Here is a 10,818-nt window from a genome sequence, read left to right as displayed (position 1 = left end):
GGGGGGGGGGGGGGGGGGGGGGGGGGGGGGGGGGGGGGGGGGGGGGGGGGGGGGGGGGGGGGGCAAGTAGGGACAGGGGAGAGGGAGGACAATAAATGGAAATTGGAAATCAGCAAGAAGCACACTGAAGGTTAGGAAAAACACTATATTCTTTATTGAAAAAGATTAGTATATGTGGAATTTGTGTTTTCTTTCTTATTTGTTTGTAAAAATAGTATAACTCCATGCAACAAAAATAAACAACATAGACTGAAGGCAAGGCCCACCATGCTCCATATAGGGTTAAAAAGAACAAAAGCAGCATCCAATGAGCAGACGAGTTGGCTACAGCACATGATTCCAGTACAGCAGGGTACATCTTTACTACAGAAAGATTACATTGGATTTTTACTAGTCAATGTAGAAAAACAAAAACCAAAAAGTATGAATCATAAATGTGACCATGCATTGAAAGTACTATTACCAGAACAAAAAGATAAAGAGAGACCACAACCAAACAATAAAGACGTTATTACTAATAGAGGATCTCTTTAGCAGTGCAGGAAAATAGGCATCCCTGTGAAATGGATAGCATTTTGGCCTTATGTTAGTGGGGAAAATTGGGAAGTGATGAACCACCAGTGAGCATGTTTTGATTAATTAAATGTTTAGAGTTTCATTTGCCAGTAAGGGACAAACAGCCCAGACAATTCAGTGTGATTCGAAGCTTGAAATTTGCAAAGGGAACAAAAAGGATTACACAAAAAATGGAGACAAGTTATGGTAGGTTGTTGTGTGCAGGTGCAGTGTACCTTCAGTCATTTCAAGCGATCACGTCACAGCATTTGCTGAAATACTTAGTTTCACAATAAATCTGGCATGCATGTGGTTCCAATTTGCATGCTTCTTTTTCAATTATAGGTCACCTTAATCATGTACATTGCACCTTGTGTGAAGAGAAGGAAGATGAGCCAAATTCTGGTGTTCAACAATGCAGTGCAGTATTTAAGATCATGCAAAATGTATCCACTTTACAGGAATTTACAGCATGTAGTCTATCAAGACTGGATGGGAGGTACACAATGACATTCAACTGATATCTAAAAAGAAGCTAAAAATGTACTACAGTGCTACAGCAACTTGACAGAAAAAAGACAAAAAAGGTGCTCTGTTCTAGGTGTTAGCTATTGTTTTAGTTTGCTTAACATGGAAAGTCTATGGCTGAATACATCTTGGGAGGGGGTGCTTTTTAATACCAATGCCGTCTTCTGATGGAAAGAGGAAATGAAGAAGGGATTCACAATACAGCTAAATGCAGAGAACAGGCAGAGGCCACGCCACACCACACAGCAGCAGATGATCATTAGCTACACAATGGGGGGGACGACAAAGATCTGATAAATGCAGAATGTAGAGCCAGCCTCCATACTATGGAACAGGGAAATAAGAACAGAAATAAAAGCACAATGAAATCACTGACGCCACTGTTATGAAATTAATGTTACACTGTAGCTTTATCATTGTGTTACTGTGACCGCACACTCGGGTCTTTTTGCAATCCGGCAGCTTCAAACAAACAGCTGCTGAATTGCTAATTAGCAAATAATAGAAAAGGCGACTTGATACATAGATTGTTCGGAAATCTACGCTTCCTGGGCAATTGGCCATGTATCGATAAGTACATTGGCCAATTGACACGGACGATAATGACTGAAATCACGGTGGAAAAACGGCGAGCGCTAGCAGAAGAAGGTGATCTTCAAATGACATCATCCAGGCACAGATAAGCTGACTGGCTGGAGAGGCTACGTCTATTTTGCGGTATTTTTTTTACAATGCAAACCCACGATAACGCGTTAAAGGAAATAACAATGCACCGTTGTGTCGCTGAATTAAAAACCATACGAATAAATTGCATATCAGATAAATGCTGTCCGATCTGATTATCCATGCAGGAATGTATTTTTGGCATCAGGTACTCTGGACCGCACACCCCGTGCATGTGAAATCCTTTGTGAGACATGTTTCCGTTCCAGGATATAGCCTGAGCCAAAGAGCCAGTTAGCTTATCTTTAGCGGCGGTATTTATTTTTAATTAGGCGCAATTACACCAGAAAAACTACATTATTCGGTGGTCTATATTAATCTCCAATTAATATGAATTAGATAAGTATTAGGTTGCGGGCAGTTTCGCGAATAATTTGACGGTTGGTTTTAAGCTAGCTAACGCGAGCTAAACCGACGGCTAAGCTCGAGCTAGCTAGCCAACAGCTGCAGTGAATATTAAGATAAACAGGGCACATGTTTTGGATCGATATGAATATTAATACCGTACCTCTGTTTCTTACTGAGCCGAATACAGGAAGAACCAGATATCCGACATGCACTAAGACCATCCTGGGATCCTTATCTTATGATTCCGCCGGGTTATTTGGAGAGATAGAGTAGTAGTAGCCCATGCGGATCTACATTCAGGCGGCTGGTTGTTGCTGGCTGGCTTAGCACCACAGGCAAACCAAACGACTGTCTGACTCTCCTGGTTGTCGTTGACAAAAGCAGACATGTCATTTTATGTCCGGGGCAAAAGAGGGCGATGTTGCGGCGCTAACTTACATACCAAAGCTGGAAATTGAGGTATGTCTAGGATAATTTATCCAGCCCTTTAAGTATAATTTAGGGAGAAACTATAACGTTACACAGTAAACTAAAACATAATAAACGTTAGTCGTGAACTTTTGATTTTTCCACACCTAAAGAGGTACTCTATGTTGCACTAATAACTCACTAAAGTTGGGGCACTGACAACAGACTTTTTATTTAAATGGTCAGTATATCTTTTTTGTTCGGGTCCAGCTCCAAAAAAGCTCAATCCTACATTTCCCATGGTGCAAGTCAATCGCACCTGTCAGTCTGCGGGCGAAAGGTCAAAGTAATTTCCTAACATTCCTGCCTTGTTTCAGAAAGAAATTGTATCTATTCCACATGTAATTTCACACTGGAACCGATTTGTAAATGACAATGACTGGAAAAAAAAGTTTGGAGCATTCCTCACAAATACGTGATTGTAAACAATGTGAAGGAAGTGTCCTTTAGAATAATTCACAGATATCACCCTGTTAATCACCACATAGTTGAATTTAAAAGAGACATCATACAACCTGTTATTTCTGTGAAGACCACCCAGAAACCGTTTTGCACCTCTTTTGGCATTGTATACACACCAGAACATTTTGGCAAAACTTCAGCAGATTCATCATTGACCAAATTTTGCATTACTGTGGGAGAATTTGGTATTTTGCTTTCATTTAAGTTAAAATAAAGTAAAAACTGTCAACATATGGCTCTCTTTTAATAGGCTATCTTTATGTAATATAGGCTACCCCTGGTAAAGTTTTATTTTTAATTATTTGTGTCTTATATATTTGTATACTGTTACGTCTACCCCTGTCCCATGTGCACTGCATTCCACTATTTGCGATAAAGTCTTAAAAGGTTTGTTTTTTTTCTCTCCCTTAAAGCTTTATTGCAAAAACAGGAATAAAGTGTACATGGGACATAGATGTATAATGTATAAAGAACAGTACACAAATTAATAAATTCGCCAGATTATGTAAATATGTTTAAAAATACAGTTTTTACAGCCCTTTTGTATTTAGAAATTAAATTGATATAATGTAAAACCTTATGGACAAAAAGTACAAAGTCAGGTTTTTACTGCTGAATTTACATTTATGAATGTGATCTTTTGCCATTAGAATTAATACATTCATTATAAAGTATGCATTTTCTTTTCTTTGACTTTAATAAAAGCAAAATACCACATTCTCCCACATCAATGCAAAATCTCTATAAATATGGTCAATGATGAATCTGCTGAAGTTTTGCCAGAATATTTTGGTTTTTAAATAATGCCAAAAGAGATTACCTTTCCCTAACTACTTTTCCTTGACCTCGATGAAAAACGTCACAAGGTCAAATAAAGATGTGAAGGTTAATTAATAAACTTAAAAGACAGCTGCGGTGCTCAGAGAATCTGACTGCACTCTAGGCTTTTAAAAAAACTAACTTTATTTATAACACATGGAAGATGAAGTACAAACTCAATGCTTTACAAAAAAAGTAAGGTTTTCTGTTCAACACAGAATCACACCTCTGAAGAAAGGATGGGTTAAATGTGTACCTTTGACTGTCAATTAGGCTAAACTCTAGGAAGAACAACAAAATAGATGGTTGTTGAAAAGACAAAAAACAAATATGATTGAACTGTCAAAATGAATAATATAATGGGGGGTCAATGTACAAGTAGAGAAAGTTGGGCAATTTAAATAGGCTAATAAAATGAAAATTGAGCAAGGGGCTAGAGTAAATTATATTATTATAGACATAATATATACAGTTTTCTGGCAGGGGGGGGGGGGGGTTCAGCAAAACAACATGTTATGTATATCATATTTTGTTATGATGATGATATTGGTAACTAGAAATTCAATATGCTTGTTTTTCAAGATTCCTCCTAACTGGATATATTTGAAAGATATTCATAATTTTTTAGCGAATCATACAAGTTTTGGATCATGTCACAAGCATAAAATAGGTGCTCTTTTGTTTCTACATTTATGTGGCTCTGCTGTGATGAAACTGCAATGCTACGTTGCTTTAAATGTTGCTGTCGCAAGGAACTGTGGGACGACATTATCTCCTTTCCTTCCGTAAAGGATGGTCCAGTCTATCCTATTCAAAAGGAGGCAAGAAAGGAAACATTGAAGCACCCTTCCTTAGCTTTTAGAGAATTCAACCAGGTCTTATGATTGCTGCAACTTAAATCAGTTCATTTCACTCAATTAGGATCCTTTCTAAGCCAAAAAAATACTATTAGACCTAAACCCCCATCTCTCACAATAACTCGTTTAGTCCATACAGTATCATAAAATTATGAAAAATGTTCGTTGCTGCATTCAAATAGCATTTTATGTCAAACAAATAGTCTAAAACCCCAATATATTAAATTTGCAATTAAATAAAACAAAGAGAAGCAGCAAATCCTCCCATTTGAGAAACTGAAATCAGGGAATGTTTGCTTAAAAAATGACATGACATGAAATTGAGCTGAATTGTTCAGCATGGTTCCCTCACTACAGGCACCAAAGTTGGGTCATTTCCTCATGGGGCCCTGATGACACCTGAAAAATTTGGTACAATTCGGCCAAAAGGTGGGGCTATAATTGAAGCTGAAATACCATGGGAAAATCCCATTCATTTCAATGGGATTTTGAAGCAAAGGACATTTTGCCTCATAACAAGGCGCCACTACATCGCACATTTATAAACCTTATATCTACGTGTTTGGGGGATAGTGCCAATTCATATGGCATAAGACACGCCTCTGTGCGATGACGTTTTCATTTCACTAAATCGCGAAAACTGTAAAATCTATTTTAATTAACTCCTCCGAAACCGTCTGTCCGATTGGCTTCAAACTTTGCACGGACGATCTCTGGACCAAGCCGATATATTTTTGTAGAGGAAATTTTGATACAGGAAAAATTGTCCCAATTATAAGCTAACAAACAGGATGTGATGTGAAAGTTGCTGTCAATCGGCCTCTAGGTGGCACTATTAATCGGACATGAAATAACACTCCCACAGACATGCATTCATTTTACATCTCCATAACCGCAAGTCCCCTAAATTTCAAACTGTGGTCATTTATTCACCACGAGGGGCACGGCTGGCGCCGAGGGGCTTGGGCCCCGGTCACAACTGCTTGCAGTTCTAGCTGTATATTGATTTTAAATAGGATGTATACAGTGTGTATTCTGTATACATCTACGTAAAATGTTAACTGATTCTACTTTTATTGTATTTTGTTCTTTACATTCCTCTGTGCTGCTGTGCCAACACAAATTTTACCCATGGGGTATTAAAAAAGGTATATCTTCGCTTATCTTGTGTTAAAAGATCTGAATATTTCCTCCACCTCTGCAAGTTACATATTGTCTAAAATGAAGTTGTGGGGGAGATACTGGGCCAGTATCATCTCCGTGACTGCAGGTGGCAGAGTTGGACAGTAAAGTAGGAAACGTAACATCAGCGTCACATAAATAGAAGAAGAGTTCATTCAGCCATTACATTTTCACTCGCAGGCAGGTCGCTAGTGGTGGAGGACAGGTCATTAGCAACCCGAGAAAATGTTATCCGTGAGAGTTGCAGCAGCTTTGGTCAGAACCCTCCCCCGAAGGGCTGGATTTGTAAGTATTTTAATTAAACAATCTATATCTGATGTGGATGTTGCAGCACGTTTACTTAATATCAGTGTGAACTTGTTGGCGTGAAGGGTAATGTTAACGTCACAGGCCGCTAGCTTAACTTGTCATCGATTTATTAATGCGGTCTTAAACGCTACTAACTATCCTGAATAACAATTCGTGTTAGTAGCCTTGAAATTGTTAAATTAAACGCATTTGTTGAAGTTGCCCTTGTGTAAACGACAGTGTTCGTCCTGTAGCGAACGGCGCTAAAGTTAGCCGGCAAGCTAATGCTAGCTACAAGCAGCTAGCGGCTCATTCAGCCACGCTTTGAAGGTCAGAAAGCCTGACAGCGCATGTCGTCTCCGCTGCACGGCGTTACACTAGTTCAACATTTTTAACTGTCGCTGCAATATGCGTGGTGCTCTTTTGCTGGAAATGAACGTTTAATCAAATCCTCCTGTCCTTAAATGAGGTGTCCAAGGCTGTACCGGCCGCCTGCGTTGGGGTCAACCACCTCCACACACACAGACCATGGCTGCAGAAGACAGGTGAGAAAGCCAGAAACAACATGTCAGAAACTTTATCCTCAGCATTATGGGTCAGCACCCAAGGGTAGTTGATGAAGGTCATGTATCAATGTATCATACCGTTTCCAGAGCTTGTTCTTGTAATTATGTCCAGTCAACAGAATGGCTTTATGCAGAATTATTGCATAAACTAGCTCATCAGTATTCGTATGTGCCTTTTTTGTTAAGACGATTGTGTAGCTTGCCTGTAAGTTAACCAAAGAGAATAAGGTACTGACTGTAGTTTAAAAAAAAAAAAGTATCACGGTAGTATAACCAGAATCTATGTCATCCTGTCAAGATGTTGAGTGGATTAGTATTTCAAAAACTCTTTATTAGATTGATCTGGGACAACTTTTGTTTTACCACCACAATTTTGTTGCATAATTTCAGAATGAGCATGAATGAATAACAGCTTGACAAATTGTTTTTAGTGTGGCTAAGCAAGATTGTATAACATACATGTCTTCTCTTTTCACAGGCACAGCTGAGGTGTCTTCAATCCTGGAGGAAAAGATCATGGGAGCTGACACCTCTGCAGACCTGGAGGAGACGGGACGAGTGCTGTCCATTGGTGACGGTATTGCCAGAGTGTACGGGCTGAGGAATGTCCAGGCAGAAGAGATGGTGGAGTTCTCATCTGGACTGAAAGTATGAATAAAAACAGAATTTATTTTTTTCTTCCAGGCTAAAACTACACTAAAGACTGCCCAATGCACCGCTTTTTAAATAACATTTTGTGTTAACTTTTTTCCCTCCAGGGCATGTCTCTGAACTTGGAGCCTGACAACGTTGGTGTTGTGGTGTTCGGTAATGACAAGCTGATCAAGGAGGGTGACATCGTGAAGAGGACTGGTGCCATTGTGGATGTTCCCGTTGGTGAGGAGCTGCTCGGTCGTGTGGTGGACGCTCTGGGAAATGCCATCGATGGAAAGGTCACTTGAGCCACTATTAACTTGTTTCAAATCCTAACTGCCATCTGTTAAAGTAACACTACTTCCTATGTCAGCATATACATTTTTTTTTTAATTTTGGGTTTACAACCTAATTCTGTAACCTATTTTCAACTTAATCAAAATTAACTGGTTTTAAGCCAGTGCCAACAGTGGTAGGCTTGACCTAAAAGCTTCATAAATGATCAGGTTGTCCAGATATTTACAAATCTTTCAATTTCTTTTTCTCATCCTGATTAGTTGAGAAGATGTTGTGTAAATGCAAACACCAGTAATACACCAAATTGTAGTTATTTTGATCATAATTCAAATAACATTAAAAGCTTGTGTACATTACATAGCGTTGACACACTTGTAATGCCTATCTTTTTGTTTTTTTCCCCCTCCTCAGGGTCCCCTGGGCTCCAGTATCCGTAGGCGTGTGGGTCTGAAGGCCCCTGGTATCATCCCCCGTATCTCTGTGAGGGAGCCCATGCAGACTGGAATCAAGGCTGTGGACAGCCTGGTGCCCATTGGCAGAGGCCAGCGTGAGCTGATCATTGGTGACAGGCAGACAGGGTAAACACTTTGACACAGAAACAGTTTTATGATTTGAACATACTGCCATTCTGTTGATTAATGGAAACTAAAGCAAAGGTGCAATTGTAAAGTTGGTAAGTAAGTTGGTAAGTTTTTGTTTGTTTTTTTTAAATGTTTACACACACCAGCAAAACTGCCATTGCCATCGACACAATCATCAACCAGAAGCGCTTCAACGAAGGAACTGATGAGAAGAAGAAGCTCTACTGTATCTATGTGGCCATTGGACAGAAGAGGTCCACTGTGGCCCAGCTGGTCAAGAGGCTGACTGATGCAGATGCCATGAAGTACACCATCGTGGTCTCTGCCACCGCCTCTGATGCTGCTCCCCTGCAGTACCTGGCCCCGTACTCTGGCTGCTCCATGGGAGAGTACTTCAGAGACAACGGCAAGCACGCCCTGATCATCTATGATGATCTCTCCAAGCAGGTGAGGGCTCCAATTTGATGTCTTAAAGTGTGGGGGGGGAGGGATGTAATTGTCAGATTCTGTAAAAGTGTCATCGCTTGTAATTATAGCATTTTAATTGTTGTCTTTCTCTTCTCAGGCTGTCGCCTACCGTCAGATGTCCCTGCTGCTGCGTCGTCCTCCCGGTCGTGAGGCTTACCCCGGTGATGTGTTCTACCTGCACTCCCGTCTGCTGGAGAGAGCCGCCAAGATGAACGACAACTTTGGTGGTGGCTCCCTCACTGCCCTGCCTGTCATTGAGACCCAGGCTGGTGACGTGTCTGCCTACATCCCCACCAATGTCATCTCCATCACAGATGGACAGGTTTGTCCAAAATTTTGGTTGGTGTACATTTAAAAAAAAAAAAAAAAATGTACGTCACAATGCTATTCTATAATGTGTTCATCGGTTTGCTGTAGATCTTCTTGGAGACTGAGTTGTTCTACAAGGGTATTCGCCCAGCTATCAACGTGGGTCTGTCTGTGTCCAGAGTAGGTTCTGCTGCCCAGACCAAAGCAATGAAGCAGGTAATACCTGGGTTTTCTATTTAAATGTAGACATCACCTGAACATTTAACTCCATTTTGAGTTTCATTTCAACAAATGGAGGCTATAATCTCCAGCTTTTATACATCTTATTTCTACCCTGTAGGTGGCAGGTACCATGAAGCTAGAGCTGGCTCAGTATCGTGAGGTGGCTGCCTTCGCCCAGTTCGGCTCTGACTTGGACGCTGCCACCCAGCAGCTCCTCAACAGGGGCGTTAGGCTCACTGAATTGCTGAAGCAGGGACAGTACTGTGAGTGTCAACTTTCACAATTTCTGTGTCATTGAAGTATATCAGAAATGTTATGCTGATATGTCATTTATTTTAATGCAAGATTGGCCAACTAAAATGTCTCTCCACTCTCTAGCTCCCATGGCCATTGAAGAGCAGGTAACAGTCATCTACGCTGGTGTCAGAGGTCACTTGGACAAGATGGAGCCCAGCAAGATTACAAAGTTTGAGAAGGCTTTCCTGCAGCACGTCATCAGCCAGCACCAGGACCTCCTCGCTGCAATCAGGTGAGACAAGTTTCTTAACCATAATGTTTGAACTGTTTCCCCTGTTGTTAGACAACAAAGTAATGTAGGTATTTCAGGTTAAAAGTGTTAATTTTACTTAACCTGTTTTCTGTTTCAGGGCTGACGGCAAGATCTCGGAGGCATCAGATGCTAAACTGAAGCAGACTGTACTGAACTTCCTGTCCAGTTTTGAGTAATGGATAGCACTTCTCTTGATCTTCAGTGAGCTAACTGTCTGTCCCCATTATGCTTATGTGTGAACACACTGAAGGCCAAAACCTCCATGTACAGATTTCTCAAAATAAAATTTTACAACCCTTCTGTGCTGTAAAATTCTTCTGATTGTGTGCTTAACTACAGTAAGTTTAGGTGTGTGCCCTCTCCACAGATTTCACCAGTGGCAGAAGAAGAATAATCCAATGCGTTGAGGACAAATGCAAAGTACTTTTTTCTTTCAACAAAGAAATTCAAATGTGTTTTTGAATTTATATCTGCATCTCTCACTGTACCAAAATGTAGAGGTAAAAATGCATAATGCACATACCACATCATGTTGTGTTTACTGTTGTGTAACGAGTTGATCATAAGAGCATTATATTTGAGGGCGGTGTTTTAGATTGACTTGACAAGTGTCTTGTTTTGCTCCTCACTGTCCTCAGAGGATGTAAGCCCTGTGGTTGGAATGATGGGAGCGAAATGTTTATTACTGTAGTAATAAATTCAGTGACACTGTCACACATCAAATCCATCTTGTATGATTCTCCTGTCTTATGTTCTAAGGTCATTCTTCCAACTACTGACTTTGTGAAGTGACTATAGTGAGAATATTTTCAGCTTTGTGGGTTAATCTATACTGCGTTCCATAACTAATCATCTATGCGCTTAACTACATTTGAAATGGTGAGAGCTCCTGTGTCTTTTCTGCAAAGATTGAGAATTTCTAAGTGGGGTTTTAATTAACAATTACCTTTAATCAATTAATA

General features: G+C 40.3%; 2 protein-coding genes across 6 annotated transcripts in view; one reads left to right on the top strand and one right to left on the bottom strand.

Moving 5' to 3' along the window:
• The window catches only part of rnf165b (ring finger protein 165b), a 17,164-nt gene extending 14,369 nt beyond the window's left edge, over window positions 1–2,795 (bottom strand). Inside the window, exons 1-3 of one of the 4 annotated variants that reach the window (XR_006822493.1) lie at window positions 2,597–2,611; window positions 2,315–2,515; window positions 132–1,407 (exon numbers count right to left, since the gene is read on the bottom strand). Coding sequence is in view for 2 of the 4 variants with exons in the window: in XM_046034900.1 (XP_045890856.1) it covers window positions 2,315–2,375 (61 nt within the window). In the remaining 2 variants the exon portion in view is untranslated. Of the gene's footprint in view, window positions 1–131; window positions 1,408–2,314 lie in introns of those variants that run through there. The other 3 variants (XR_006822492.1, XM_046034900.1, XM_046034901.1) reach the window with 3 other exon arrangements.
• A 3,278-nt stretch (window positions 2,796–6,073) lies between these two features.
• Window positions 6,074–10,583, top strand: LOC123960769 (ATP synthase subunit alpha, mitochondrial-like). Of its 2 annotated transcripts, none has more exons than XM_046035708.1 (11): window positions 6,074–6,227; window positions 6,700–6,775; window positions 7,275–7,444; window positions 7,555–7,728; window positions 8,138–8,304; window positions 8,454–8,754; window positions 8,873–9,097; window positions 9,193–9,300; window positions 9,425–9,569; window positions 9,685–9,835; window positions 9,954–10,583. In XM_046035708.1, the coding sequence occupies exons 1-11, from the start codon at window positions 6,168–6,170 to the stop codon at window positions 10,030–10,032; spliced, it is 1,656 nt and encodes a 551-aa protein (XP_045891664.1). In that variant the 5' UTR covers window positions 6,074–6,167; the 3' UTR covers window positions 10,033–10,583. The 2 variants fall into 2 exon arrangements, with proteins under 2 accessions (XP_045891664.1, XP_045891665.1); XM_046035709.1 differs by having other exon boundaries at window positions 6,109–6,227; window positions 6,709–6,775.
• Window positions 10,584–10,818: the final 235 nt, after the last annotated feature.

This window comes from Micropterus dolomieu, linkage group LG21 (assembly GCF_021292245.1).
Source record: "Micropterus dolomieu isolate WLL.071019.BEF.003 ecotype Adirondacks linkage group LG21, ASM2129224v1, whole genome shotgun sequence".
NCBI lineage: Eukaryota > Metazoa > Chordata > Actinopteri > Centrarchiformes > Centrarchidae > Micropterus > Micropterus dolomieu.
Note: the sequence above shows the minus strand (reverse complement) of the source record. Positions and strands in the feature narration are given on the sequence as shown.

Bases quoted from the DNA above. Each gene is read 5' to 3' on its own strand.
- LOC123960769 (XM_046035708.1), top strand. From the start codon at position 6,168: ATGTTATCCGTGAGAGTTGCAGCAGCTTTGGTCAGAACCCTCCCCCGA. The intron at 6,776-7,274 runs GTGAGAAAGCCA...CTCTTTTCACAG, and splicing joins ACCATGGCTGCAGAAGACAG to GCACAGCTGAGGTGTCTTCA. The intron at 9,570-9,684 runs GTGAGTGTCAAC...TCCACTCTCTAG, and splicing joins GCTGAAGCAGGGACAGTACT to CTCCCATGGCCATTGAAGAG.